Below are 15024 nucleotides of genomic sequence, written 5' to 3'. Positions count from 1 at the left end.
AGCCGTAGCCTGCAGCAGGTACTGGCGCAGCTCATTGCACAATTCCACACTGGACACAGCCCGGAGTAGAATTCTGTTACTGCCCCTATCATTGTAGGTACTTAAGACAATTATAGTAATATCTGAGGCCTAGCCTTACATCAACAGCCTGCAACAGATGTAGAACCTCATGTGACCTGAGCTCCACTCACATGACTTTCCATTGCAGCCGCAACGTGGCTCGGCAGGGGAGGAGGGGGCGGCACTGTATTGCTGCAATCCTGCGCTGAAAGGCCGACAGCCAGGCACCCAGCCGGCAAAAAACCACCAAGCGTATTTCTACACATGGTGTTTTTTTTTGGGGGGGGGGGGGGGGAGTAAATGAGCCTCTACAAGCGTCTTTGAGGCTCCCCATAAACAAGCATCCAGCTTTGCTTTTATCTCCTCGCACTTTTTCCCATCCCATCCAAAAACAAAAGGCGAATTACTGAATGATACTGCCCTTCTTCCATCTTAGCGAGAATCACGAAACACGTCTTACTCAAATGGCTGCCAAATCCAAACTAACCTATCAATCAGTCTGCGATTTGTTTTGCCGTCATTTGATAGATGACAGCACACGATGATAACGCCAACTTCCCTCAGGAACACCCTCTGTTGTCAAGTACGGGTACTTATTGAACCGCCCTCGTATTGTGGTCGTTATATGTAGCCAATTTTTTTTTAAGCCACATGAAATTGTTGTTTTTCGTTTTTAAAGGGCAAAGCCATCTAGCTCATGTAACGTAGTGAATGTTGCATAATTCCTTGCATTTTCTTCATTATTAGGTGAAGTCCTACGAGGTGACCGAATAGTTAACACCCCCTTCAAGGTGCTTATGAACAATAACAAGAAATGTGAGATTTTATGTAACACTCCCAGCAGCCCCCTGGTGCTAAAATTGGAAGAGAGCAAATTGATAGCAGAGCGGATACAGGAGGATTACTACGTACACTTGTGAGTCCATGATCTTTCATCTTTATCACTTTTTGGTGACTTCGATGCTGTTATGTTATATGGACATATCTAGTGTAGGCCTGATGACTCGCATTGATCCCACATCTGGAGATGGAAGCAGTGTAGATGTCTTTTAAGGGCTAATAATCTTTTATTCGTCTTGCATTGTTTTTTTCTTATATTTTTGTACTTGTCCTGTGAATTATAATCACTTTTTTTTAAATTTACCTGAATTCAGAATTGCAGATAATCTTCCAGTGGCCACCAGGCTGGATGTCCACCTCGGCCATGATGAGGATGATGAGAAAAAGGAGCGAAATGTTCAGTTTGAGCATGGCTATAGACTGGGCTTCACAGACAATAACAAGGTGATGTACTTATTATAGGGGTGCCTGATCCCGGGTTATGATATGGAGACATCCCTTAACAATGCAACAAATTCTTCTTTCAGATTTACATTCACAATCACCTATCATTCTATTTGTACTTCCATCGGGAGGAGGTTGAAGAAAACCAAGAGCCCTCATTTAGAGTTGTGAGGTTTGAGGTCATCCCACAGAGCATCAAAATGGAAGGTAATGATAGTGGCATTTATCTACCTACATATACACTACCGCTCAAAAGTTTGGGGTCACCCAGAGAATTTTGTGTTTTCCCTGAAAACCTCATACTTTTTTTTTTCTTTTTTTTTAATGAGTTGCAAAATGAATAGAAAATATAGTTCAGACATTGACATGGTTTGAAATATTTTTTTCTCATTTTAGTATTCTAGCTGTAAATTTGCTAAGGTTATCTCGAGAAATTTCACCCCATGCTTCCAGAAGCCCCTCCCACAAGTTGGATTGGCTTGATTGGCAGTCTTTGCGTATTGGCAAGCTCCTCCCACAACAGCTCAATGGGGTTGGGATCTGGTGACTGGGCTCCTTACTCCATTACAGACAGAATACTAGCTGCGTGCTTCATCCCTAAATAGTTCATGATCTCCACCATGATTAAGACACGATAGCATCAAAACGTGTTGATCTCAGGCGCTTGTAAGTTATCCATGTACATGCACTTGCAATGATGAATAAAGGATTTATTGCATCACAAGGAGTACCAGCGTGGATTTTGGAGTGCCACTACCCATTACGTTTTTCTAAATTGTCCTGTTATGGGATTAAATTGGCTCCAATCAAGCTCTGTCCACAGGGTATGACGTGGCATTTCAAAATGGAGTGATAGCCTTCCTTATTCACAATCCATTTGACCTTGTACAAATCTCCCACTTTACCAGCACCAAAGCAACCCCAGGCCATCACATTACCTCCACCATGACAGATGGTGTCAGGCATCTTTCAGCAACTTTTCAGTTGTTCTGAGTCTCTCAAATGTTCTTCACACTTAGATTATTCTGTCCATAACAACCTTTTTCCATTCTTCTTGTGTCCAATGTCTGTGTTCTTTTACCCATATTAATCTTTTTATGTTATTAGCCATCTCAGATATTTATCTCTGTCACTGGAGTCGCTTTTTCACTGTAGAGGTTCACTTTGGCGTTTGGTTTGTACTATTTAATGAAGCTGCCAGTTGAGTACCTGCTAGGCATCAATCAGTTTCTCAAACTACAGACTTTGATTAGATTTGTGTTGCGGGCCTCTCACTTGTCTTTCTATTATGGTTGGAGCCTGTTGTAGGAACTCTTCACTTTCTTGGCAATTTGTCACATGGAATGGCCTTTATTTCTAAGAACAAGAATGGACTGTCAAGTTTCACATGAAAATTCTTTTTTTCTGGCCATTCTTTGTTTCATAGAACAAACAAAACAAAACACAATGTACCATTAAACCACAGGAGTGGTGATTGTTGGAAATGGGCCCATATACACCTATGTAAATATTGCATTAAAACCAGATGTTTGTAGTCTAGAATAGTTATTTACCACGTTAACAATGTATAGAGCAGTGATGGGGAACCTTTTGGAGACAGAGTGCCCAAGCTACAACCAAAACCCACTTATTTCGCAAAGTGCCAACATGACAATTTAAGCAGTAACTTATTGATCCCTGCTGTATCAGGTTTTAATTATATTGGCGTCCTGAGGACACCAATACAATAGAAGTACAGTCCTGGGCTGTGTTGGATCACAGGAGAAAGCCTTGAGTCCTATCTGGCAATTTATGAGTTGGGGTGAAGGCCTGGGTGCCCACAGAGTTTCGAGTGCCACCTCGGGCACCTGTGCTATAGGTTCGCCACCGCTGGTATAGAGTGTACTTATGATACATTTAATGTTGGCTTAATTGAAAGAAAATGTGCATTAAAGGAAATTTTAAAATTACCTCAAACTTTTGAGCGGTAGTGTATATATCTCTCCATCAGAATGTAACTGGTACTTATTGTGCTGCTTAGTCTACACAAATGGTTGAGCGAAGGGAAGTTTACAAAATAAAAATTTCTCACATTATGGATCCTTGGGCGACCCAAAGCCCTTGCCACTGTCGCACCTTTATTATCAACGTATTATTGTGTATTGGGGATCATGTAACCAGTTTTGGCAAAAAGAAAGTATATTGAAACTATTCTTTTTATTATGAATGTAAGTCAGTGGGGCATGTAAGTATTGTTGGCCTGGCTTTGTCCGTCTGTTTTTTGTGATTTTTCTACTGGTCAGATGTATCTTTTACATTATTGATACATGTGGCGTTTGGTCTTCAGTGAATTTGAAACTTTTTAAAACAAGTTGCAAAAAGTCGCTAAAAGTCGCAATCCGTTCCAAGCTTATTTCTACGCCTGGTCAGGGGCAGCCTTAGTTGTGTGCCAAAATGTGTTTTGAAGTCTCAAAAATTAAAATAAAAATGCAAGCCAAAAGTTTGATGCATGTGTCCCAGTGTGTATTATCCTATTTAGTTATAGCTTTCTAGCTAAAAATTCCTTAGGTTATCTTAATGTAATAAAAATTCCATGGATTTGTGTATCCAACAGAAGGTCTTGCTCTCCCTTTCTGGTAATGAACTATATTTTGCAAACTCTGCATATGATGCATTTTTTGGCGCATCATGGGTAATATATAGAACACAGCATAGAGAAACTGACAGGGAAATGGGGTTTCTCCCATTCTAATATGAACATAGCATTAAAGGGGTATTCTCGTCTGGGCATTCACATTCAGTTTAACTAATCTTTCATATATAAACATTTCTTCAATTGGATGTTATTTAAAAAAATGTTCCGGTGTGAAGATAATTTCCTATAAACATAGCCATGTTGTCCCTTAGAAACGAGATCAGCTTCCTCGGTTACGACCACGTCACACTCTGGCAGCGGTGGCCAGACTTGCGCTATAGAGTCCTGTCTGACCTCCTGGATTCAGCGATCATTACCATCAGGACGGCTGTGGGACATGCTGTAACTCCAGGACATTTCATATACAAAACCTTTTTGTTTATTTGTGCAATCCCTCCAGCAGAGGTGGCCGTATCCGGGGAAGCCATCTCATTTCTAAGGAACAGAATCACTACATTTATGAGAAATTATCTTCACACAGGAACATTTTTTTTAATAACATCTAATTGAAGAAATGTTTATATATGGCAGATTTATCAAACTGAATGTGAATGCCCAGACGAGAATACCCCTTTAAGGTATGTGGTGCATGGATAGGAAAAAAAAAGGTTTTCCTGGAGTGTTACTTTAACCCCTTAAGGACCCTTTTTCGTTTTTGCGTCTTTATTTTTCACTCCCCACCTTCAAAAATCTAACTTTTAAATTTTTCCATGTAAAGAGCTGTGTATGGGCTTATTTTCTGCGTAACAAATTGCACTTCGTAGTGCTAGCATTCTATATTCTATGCCGTGTACTGGGAAGCGGGAAAAAAATTCTAAATGCAGTGAAAATGATGAAAAAACACATTTGCGCCATTTCTTGTGGGCTTTTTTTTTTTTTTTTTTACAGCTTTCACTGTGCGCCCCAAATGACAGGTCTACTTCCTTCATTGGGTCAATACAATCACGGTGATACCAAATTTGTACAGGTTTTATAATGTTTTCATACATTTACAAAAATTAAAACCTCCTGTACAAAAAAAAAAAATCTTCATTTTGCCATCTTCTTGCGCTAATAACTTTTTCATACTTTAGTGTACCAAGCTGTGGGTGGTGTAATTTTTTGCGACTTTTGATGACGTTTCAATGCTTTTATTTTTAGGACTGAATGACCTTTTGATCACTTTTGAAAAATAGAAAAAATTCTATAAAAATGACAAAAAATGCCATTTGCGACTTCGGGCGCTATTTTCCGTTACGAGGTTAAACGCAGTGAAAAAACATTATTATATTTTGATCGGGCAATTTCGGACCTAATGTGTTTATGATTTTTACTGTTTATTTATATTGATATCAATTCTAGGGAAAGGGGGGCGATTAGAATTTTTATTTTTTAACACTTTATTTTTATTTATTTATTTTACTATTTACTTTAACTGTAGGTTGTCTGTTTGATCCCAATCGCACATTGTAATAGATGGCCTAAAACATGATAGCCTCTGGTCTTTGTGTGACCCGAGGCTGTCATGACAGATCACTGCTCCACGATGATGTCACGGAGAGTGACGATCGGAGCCAAGATGGCGGCGCTCTTTAATGCCGCCGGCAGCGATCAAAGGGTTAACACCCGTGAACCCTCTTCATACTCCCCCATCCGCAATTAGACGTAAGGTTACGTCTTATTGTACTATGGGGTTAAAGGGGTGTTCCCATTAAAGCTAATTGAAGTTATTTTTTTATATTATAACAAGTTATACAATTTTCTAATATACTTTCTGTATCAATTACTCATGGATTTCTACATCTCTGGTTGCTGTCCTACTGTAGAAAGCATCTATGTTTACTTCCAGCGGACAGAAATCTGTCCATGGTCACACAGATGCACAGCTTGTTATCACACAGAGAATAATCAGAACTGTGTGTGATATCGAGCCGTGCACCTGTGTAACCATGGGCAGATTTCTGTCCCCTGGAAGTAAACAGAAGCTTTCTATAGAAGGGCATCTAGCAGAGATCTAGAAAACTGTGAGGAATTGAAACAGAAAGTATATTAGAAAATTGTATAACTTTTTATAATACAAATAATAACAGTAATTTGCTGTAATGGGAACACCCCTTTAACCCCTTCCCGACATTTGACGTAATAGTACTGCATCGCGGGAGGTGCGTTCCCGCAAAATGCAGTACTATTACGTCATGCTTCTTGCACCGGCTCCTGAACGGAGCCGGCGCCAGAAGCTGCAGGTGTCAGCTATATATTATAGCCGACACCTGCCTCTAACACCCGCGATCGGAGATTTCTCCGATCGCGGGTGTTAACCCCTGACACGCCGCGGTCGCGCTGACTGCCGGTGCCCGGGGCTGCGCGATCCTCCTTGCTGTAGCCGGGTCCTGCCTTCTGACAGGACCCGGCTGTAATACACTGAGCATGCGCAGCATGCTCAGTGTGTTACATTACACAGTGTAATACATCTGTATTACACTGTGTAATGTGAAGAAGCGCTTGAACAAGTGATCAGTGGACCACTTGTTCAAGCTAACCTGTAAAAGTTAATAAAAATGGTAAAAACATTACATAAAATAATTTTTTTATAAAAATAATTAATTAAATAAAGTTAGAGTCCCCTAAACACAAATATTCCCTATACACATGCAATAAAGTGAAAAAAAACACAAAATCGCCAAAAAACCCCACATATTTAGTATCGCCGCGTCCGTAACATTCCGTACAATAACTCAGAAACATTATTGGACCCGCTCTGTGAACGCCGTAAAAACAAAACCCGAAAAACACGCCAAAAATGTACATTTTTCATAAAATCTCTACATAAAAATGTTCTAAAAAATGATCAAAAAAAGTTATGTGCGCCAAAATGGTATCACTGAAAAGAACTCAAGACGTAAAAAATAAGCCCTGAACTAGCTCTGTCAACCAAAAAAATATTAAAGTTACGTCTCCGAAAAGATGACGATGCAAAAACAAATGAGATTTCCTCTATATTAGTTTTTATCCAGTAAAATTGTAAAAATAAATGAAAAACTATATAAATGAGGTATCACCGTAATCGTAGTGACCTATAGAATGAAGATAATAGAATATTTTTAGTGTACGGTGTACGACCCCCAAAAAATACGAAAAGAAAGTAAACAAAAATTGACAATTTTCTTTTCACCCATACATTTAAGAGTTAATAAAATCTCATCAATAAGCTAATGACCCACTAAAATGAAGTATTTGTAAAGTGCGTCTCATGTCGTAGAAAATAAGCCCTTATATGTCGATATGGCCAAAAAAATAAAGATTGTATAGCCAATAAAAATTGACAATGCATAATCTGCTCTGAATGGCGCAGCTCCCTTCGATGCCCTGGCGTGTGCCCATACAGCAGGTTACCACCACATATGGGGTATTATTATACACGGAAGAGATTGGGTATCAAATTTTGTGGAGCGTTTTGGTATTTTATCCACTGAGAATTTGTACATTTTTTGAAAAACATATTCATTTAGCCAAAAAAAATTTACTTTCAAAATTGCATCCGATTTTGTTTTAACCCCTGTAAAACAATTAAAGGGTTAACAAACTTCATAAAAGTTGTTCCATGTACGTTGAGGGGTGTAGTTTCTATAATGGGGTAATTTATGGGGTTTTACATTTATTTAGGCCTCTCAAAGTGATTTGAAACCTGAACAGGTCCCTCAATAGCAGGATTTTGCGTTTTTTATGAAAATGTGAAAAATCGCACCTAATGTTCAAAGCTCCATAACATCCTACAAAAATAAGAGAGTGCATAAAAAACCATGTCCACATAAATTAGACATTTAGTGAATGTTAGTTATTACGTTTTTTTGCGGTTATGACTATGTATGGAAAAAGTAGAACATTTTGAAGTTCAAAAATCAAATTTTTTTTCCAAATTTTCACCAAATATCAGATTTTCTCATAAATAAATGCAAAACATACCACCAAAATTTTTCAAATAACCTGAAGTACGATGTGTCACGAGAAAACAATTTTAAAATCACTTGGATATGTTAAAGCGTTCTGAAGTTATAACCACTTATAGTGACACAGGGCAGATTTGAAAAAATGGGCCGTGTCAGGAAGGTGAAAAGTGGCTTCAGCGTTAAGGGGTTAATATCTTTTAGGTTCGGGTATAAGTACTGCAAGCACAATACATAAACACACACAATATTCATACATTGTTATTGCTCTTTTTTGCAATATTCATTCAATCCATATTACATGTTACTCCGGTGCAAGTGAAGTGTACTGTAATGTCTTTTAATGTTGCAGATTTGAAAGGAACTTCAGAGGGAGGCTGCACTGTCCCTGAAGGTTCAAACTCTGCTCCCCAGGAGATTGATCGCTCCAAGGAGAACAAGTTACTCTTTACATACTCTGTACACTGGCAGGTATGAGAACTTCATGACTGTTCTGAAAGGCTAGAATATTTTAGAATGTTTTGTAGAAAGAGGTTTCTTTGTTTTTTCTCAGGAGAGTGACATTAAATGGGCTTCCCGCTGGGACACCTACCTGACCATGAGTGACGTGCAGATTCACTGGTTCTCAATCATCAACTCTGTGGTTGTCGTCTTTTTCTTATCAGGTGATACTTCTATGTATTGATACTAGGTATTGTCTTCAGTAACATATTTGGGTAAAACAAATACAAGTGTTTACTGGAGTGCTGACTCATGTTTCTCTTTTGGCTGTAATTGTGACACCAGCTCTAGTTGTGACCAGAATATAAGATCAAGTTTAGGCTACATATAAGATGGTGAGGGTCCAGTCCTTTTTTTTTTTTTTCCCTCAGACATTTTTTTTTTGGTCCACAGGTATTCTAAGCATGATCATCATCCGAACCTTAAGGAAAGATATTGCAAACTACAACAAGGAAGATGATATTGTAGGTTACATTCACTAACACCATCACAGATTCACTCTGGTGACCTTTTTGTCCTCTGACACTTCTCTGTTATTCTCTCCACAGGAAGACACGATGGAGGAGTCTGGCTGGAAGCTAGTGCATGGTGATGTCTTCAGGCCTCCTCAGTATCCCATGATACTAAGCTCCCTGCTAGGGTCTGGGATCCAGCTCTTCTGTATGGTACTCATAGTAATCTGTGAGTATGTGGCGAGGAAGGTTTTACAGCGGGGTTGTGGACTTGGGACCACCCTGTGATTTTTACATGTGGGTTATTTGTCACCTCCAGTTGTGGCCATGCTTGGAATGTTGTCTCCATCAAGCCGTGGAGCCCTGATGACCACTGCCTGCTTCCTCTTCATGTTCATGGGGTATGAATAGATGGGTCTACTTACACCATGTTGTCTAATAATCAGTAACATGCTTTAACTTGCCATCAAATGTATGCTTCATTTCCAAATTTCTTAGGGTCTTTGGAGGTTTCTTTGCTGGCCGTTTGTACAGAACTCTAAAGGGTCATAGGTGGCGCAAAGGAGCTTTCTGTGTGAGTAACATATGTTTTGAACCATGCCTTATGTTCCTGTCACTTCTAAAGCTGTTTTATAGCTTGCCTGGTGGTCTGATATGTGCTGCTTTGGAGATATACTGTAGGTTAGTTTTTGTTGATGCAGTCACTTCTTAAAAAAAAAAAGCTATTCGTTATAACCGAGGACTGTACAGACACTGAATGAGCAAGTAGTGACTATGAGTTATGTCCTGCTGTCTGGTAGCTGAAGATTTCTGATTCAAAAATACAGCTCTGAAGGTGATTGGAGTATAAAGCATGGTAAGAGTCAAGATAATTGCTATATAATTGAAACAGATGTGTTTAAATATGATCTATGATCCTGTCCCTATAGACAGCAACACTGTACCCAGGAGTGGTGTTTGGCATCTGTTTCGTGCTGAACTGCTTCATCTGGGGGAAACATTCCTCTGGCGCGGTGAGTCTAGTATTACCTTGGCTTGTTTCTTCTATCTTTGTCTTTTGTAAGCTTTAAAACCTCTGTCCTTGCCCTGCAGGTTCCCTTTCCCACCATGCTGGCTCTGCTTTGTATGTGGTTTGGAATCTCGCTACCACTAGTTTACCTTGGATATTACTTTGGGTTCCGCAAGCAGCCATATGACAACCCTGTCAGGACCAATCAAATCCCCAGGCAGATTCCAGAGCAACGCTGGTACATGAAGAGGTTTGTGGGGTAAGTTCTCCTGAGTATCCCAAAAAGCAGATACCCATATCATTTCTGGGCTCCCTGAGAAGTATTGTCCCTGCTGGGACCATTCACTGTGCTGGCCTTATACCACTCACATCTAAACATTTGGCAAGTTGCATTTTACTCCTGTTCACTGTACATACAGTTCAGAAGACAACGGTATATGCTGCCCTGAATAAAAACACCCTTAACAGAAAAAAGGCACATTAAAAAAAAAATCCCTTCCTGCACACGTGTACAAAAGATAAATGCCTAGTCATGAGTCATGGGCATGGAAAGCAATATGGTCCGAAACTTTTAGTTTATTGTCCTTTTTTTTTTTTTTTTCCTTTCAGAATCCTGATGGCTGGAATATTACCATTTGGAGCTATGTTTATTGAGTTGTTCTTCATCTTCAGTGTAAGTAGTCTCTGCTCACAGTGTAAACACCTAGTAATCTTGTCATTAAGCACAATGTCTATGGATGGATTGATAACTCCGTTCTTATGGAAGAGATTCAGGAAATGTTTTCAAAGCTTTGTTTGTTTTGCCAAAATAAAAAAAAATACATAAATGTAATTTATATGGTACCTGCAGATCAGTACAGAAGCCATCATGATGTCTTCAAATGTCTTGTCCACCACTTCAAGGGGCATTCTTATATGGGCATTCACTTTTAAAGGGAACCAGTCAGATGCATCTAACCCCTAAATTGTTGACTGTAATGTGTTTCTCTGCATGATGATAATGAAATGAGTCAGTGGCTCCTGTGAATTATAAAAAGAACCACCACCACTCCGCATTGTAATCCTATGAAATGAATAAGCTGGGTGTTCCTCAGCTGAGTTGGAGTGCGGTCACGCATTCAGTTTTTCAGATGCAGATTTTGAAGCCAGAAGCAGGTGTAGATCATAATGGGTTGAGACAAATAATTAAAAGATGCTGCTCCTACTTTTACTTCATTCCAGGTTTGGGCATCAAAAACTGCATCTGAAAAACTGAACATGTGACTGCTCCCTCTGGCTGCAACACCCCTCCTCCTCCTCTGTCCTCTGGTAAACATGCCAGAGGGATGTGTGTTGGGGTATGTTGACCAGAAGAGGAGGGGTGTAGCTTCCTGACTCGGCTCAGGAACACCTGGTTGACTCAATTCACAGCATTACACTGTAGAATGGGGGGGGGGGGGCATTTTATAATTCACAGTATCCAGTCTCATTTCAATATTATGCAGAGCAACTATGTCTACAGTAATTGAGGTAGGAACTTCTGTTTGGGGGACTAGATTCTTAGGTTCTCTTTAATTTAATGAATTTGCCACATCTGTTTCTTAAATTAGTGGTTATTACAAAAAATTAACCCATATAAAGAAAAATGTTTATATTTGTTGTCCTAAAGAAACAGAAAAGCTGTCCTTGGATACAACCATAATTGCTGGAGTTATTGCACAAAGAAACAAATTTGTCTTTACATATGAAACGGCCAGGAGTAACTGCATGTCCAACAGCCATCCTGTGCTAATGATCCCTAAATCCAGGTGGTCAAATGGGGCTCAATAGCACATGTCTGGTCACTTCTGAAAGAGTGCAGGGGTGGTTGTTTCGAAGGACAACTATCTGGTTTCGAAGGGATAAAATTGCTACATTTATAGGAAATTATCTTCACACTGGTAGTTTTTTCAGGAAATGTGTATACTTGACAGATTAATTAAAAGAAATTTGAATGAGAATACCCCTTCAGGCATAGCTGATAGGGTCCACTCAAAATCATACTCTCCTATGGACTTTGTTATGTGTGCAATGGCCTAGTACACAGCTGAAGCTCCCACTAATAGTCAATAATGTTAAAGAATATGTTTCTATCATTTGTATAGGGATGATTGATGGTTATATCTTTGTTCCAGGCCATCTGGGAGAATCAGTTTTATTACTTGTTTGGCTTCCTGTTCCTGGTGTTCATTATCCTTGTGGTGTCCTGCTCACAGATCAGCATTGTCATGGTCTATTTCCAGCTGTGTGCAGAGGTGAGTAGCTTGACACATGCAGCATTTGGTTCGCCAGGAGCCTTGTTGAAAGGTTTGTCACAGAATAACCAGAATAATCAACCCACTGGATAAGTGAATTGTCTCATCGCTGGATGATCACTTTTGTAAATCTGGTGCAGCATAGAGTTGTCATGGAATTTTTGAGTAGTTTTACCAGTCTTGTTTAATAGTTAGACAGTATAAACCTAAAGTCTAAAATGATGGCAGATTTATTACATTAATTAGATGTTAAAAAAAAAAAAAAATCTGCGGAAGGATTCCGTACATTGACATCTGTCTCCCAAAGACTATTAAGACCTCCACTAAACTTTTTTAAGAAGAAAATGAAGGCACATAGTCCACAATACTTTCTCATCCAGTGTTTCCTGCTGTAAGGTTGATATACAGTACACACCAAAAGTTTGGACACGCCTTCTTATTCAAAGAGTTTTCTATATTTTCTTGACTACAGAAATTGTAGATTCACACTGAAGGCATCAAAACTATGAATTAACACATGTGGAATTAGATACTTAACAAAAAGTGTGAAACAACTGAAAATATGTCTTATATTCTAGGTTCTTCAAAGTAGCTGCTTTGCACACTCTTGGCATTTTCTTGATGAGTTTCAAGAGTTGGTCACCTGAAATGGTCTTCCAACAGTCTTGAAGGAGTTCCCAGAGATGTTTAGCTCTTGTTGGCCCTTTTGCCTTCACTCTGCGGTCCGGCTCACCCCAAACCATCTCGATTGGGTTCAGGTCTGGTGACTGTGCAGGCCAGGTCATCTGGCATAGCACCCCATCACTATCCTTCTTGGTCAAATAGCCCTTACACAGACTGGAGGCGTGTTTGGTGTCATTGTCCTGTTAAAAAACAAATGATGGTCCAACTAAACAAAAAACAGATAGAATAGCAGCCACTGCAAGATGCGGTGGTAACCAGGGTGGTTCAGTATACCTTCAATTTTGAATAAATCCCCAACAGTGTCACAAGCAAAGCACCCCCACACAATCTACTCCATGATTCACGGTGGAGACCAGGTATGTAGAGTCCATTTGTTCACCTTTTCTGTGTTGCTTAAAGACTTGGTGGTTGGAACCAAAGATCTCAAATTTGGACTCATCAGACCACTGCACAGATTTCCACTGGTCCATTTCTTATGTTCTTTATCCCAAACAAATCTCTTTTGCTTGTTACCTGTCCTTAGGAGTGGTTTCCTAGCAGCTATTTTACCATGAAGGCTGCTGCACACAGTCTCCTCCTCCACAGTCTCTATAGTTGTTGTAGAGATGTGTCTGCTTATAGAACTCTGTGTGGCATTGACCTGGTCTCTAATCCAAGCTGCTGTTAACCTTTGATCTCTAAAACTGGTGACTCGGATGAACTTATCCTCCGCAGCAGAGGTGACTCTTGGTCTTCCTATCCTGTGGCGGTCCTCATGTGAGCCAGTTTCTTTTGTAGCGCTTGATAGGTTTTGCAACTGCACTTGGGGACACAAACTTTTCCCATTTTTTTTATACTGACTGACCTTCATTTCTTAAGTAATGATGGTCGATCGTTTTTCTTTACTTAGCTGCTTTTTTCTAGCCATAATGCAAATTATAACAGACTATTCAGTAGGACAATAAGCTGTACATCTACCTGACTTCTGCACAACACAACTGATTGTTCCATCCCCATTTGTAAGGCAAGAAATCCCACTTATTAAACCTGACAGGGCACCACTGTAATGTGAAAACCTGGTTCTGGTGACTACTTCTTGAAGCTCAGCAAGAGAATGCCAAGAGTGTGCAAAGCAGTAATCACAGCAAAAGGTGGCTACTTTGAATAACCCAGAATATAAGACATATTTTTAGTTGAACACTTTTTTGTTAAGTATATAATTCTGCATGTGTTGATTCATAGTTTTGATGCCTTCAGTGTGAATCTACAATTTTTATAGTCCTCAAAATACAGAAAGCTATTTGAATGAAAAGTTGTGTATGAGCCAGAGTCTACATCTATAGACGCGTATGGACGTGTGCAGCCTTTTTGGCAGACAAGGTAAATGTATGGAAAAGATGAAGTGTAAACCCAGCTTTGTCTAAATCTATTTGTGGGGTTAGTTTAAGTTAAAAATGTGCCAGATCGTTGGAGCATGAGGTCACATCTTAAACCAGCCCTATTGTCTGATAAACTAGTCTTTTTGTACAAAGTTTCAGTTGTTCTTGTTTCTGTTAAAATGGTGCCAACTGCACACTGAGCATTGACATCAGCTGATGCGGGGTCCAGTCTGCAGTAACATCTTTTGGCACTGCTGCAGTTTATCCTCCCATGATCAGCTCCGGAGAAAGAGAAACTCCCAGAGACCCTAGGAAGCAGGCAGAAGTGGTTTATTACTTCTTCTCTCTCCTAAAGTAGCACCATGCAGTGAATATCAGTGCAGTCATAGCTGCTGTCTCAATAGATCGGCAGTCATTAGATCGCCGGGGTTGATAGAGTAAATGAAAGCTGACTCAGTACAGCTCTGATCAAAATCGAACAGAGCACATCATTGGGGACATATAAAGTAAAACAAACACTGCATATGTATAAACAAATCTACTAGTCCACCACTCAGATAGGGAATGAAATATTTTGCAAAGAGAAGATCCAGCTCACCAGTATTTCGGGGGCAGTTGTGCTGTAGATCCCTCTTCGGACCAGAGTAAGCAGTGCAGCAAAATATCAGATTGATCCAGCACCAAGACACTCTGTTTAATTAAAGGAAATTTACCATTTGTTTTTATGCATTATGAACTACGCATACCTTGCTGTAGCTACACTGATGAAGAAACATATCTTGTTTAATCACTGAACTGAGTGGTTT

The 15024-nt window shown here is 39.6% G+C and overlaps 1 protein-coding gene across 1 annotated transcript in view; it reads left to right on the top strand.

Moving 5' to 3' along the window:
- TM9SF4 (transmembrane 9 superfamily member 4) overlaps positions 1–15024 on the top strand; it is a 28347-nt gene that overhangs the window by 8317 nt on the left and 5006 nt on the right. The window contains exons 5-17 of the mRNA XM_072110741.1: positions 808–976; positions 1215–1344; positions 1428–1551; positions 8294–8412; positions 8495–8606; positions 8836–8906; positions 8991–9123; positions 9214–9295; positions 9393–9468; positions 9824–9907; positions 9987–10162; positions 10513–10576; positions 12057–12176. Of these exons, the coding sequence (XP_071966842.1) occupies positions 808–976; positions 1215–1344; positions 1428–1551; positions 8294–8412; positions 8495–8606; positions 8836–8906; positions 8991–9123; positions 9214–9295; positions 9393–9468; positions 9824–9907; positions 9987–10162; positions 10513–10576; positions 12057–12176 (1460 nt within the window). The remainder of the gene's footprint in view (positions 1–807; positions 977–1214; positions 1345–1427; positions 1552–8293; positions 8413–8494; positions 8607–8835; positions 8907–8990; positions 9124–9213; positions 9296–9392; positions 9469–9823; positions 9908–9986; positions 10163–10512; positions 10577–12056; positions 12177–15024) is intronic.

This window comes from Engystomops pustulosus, chromosome 6 (assembly GCF_040894005.1).
Source record: "Engystomops pustulosus chromosome 6, aEngPut4.maternal, whole genome shotgun sequence".
Classification (NCBI taxonomy): Eukaryota; Metazoa; Chordata; class Amphibia; order Anura; family Leptodactylidae; genus Engystomops; species Engystomops pustulosus.
This window is presented reverse-complemented; position numbering and strand designations above follow the sequence as displayed.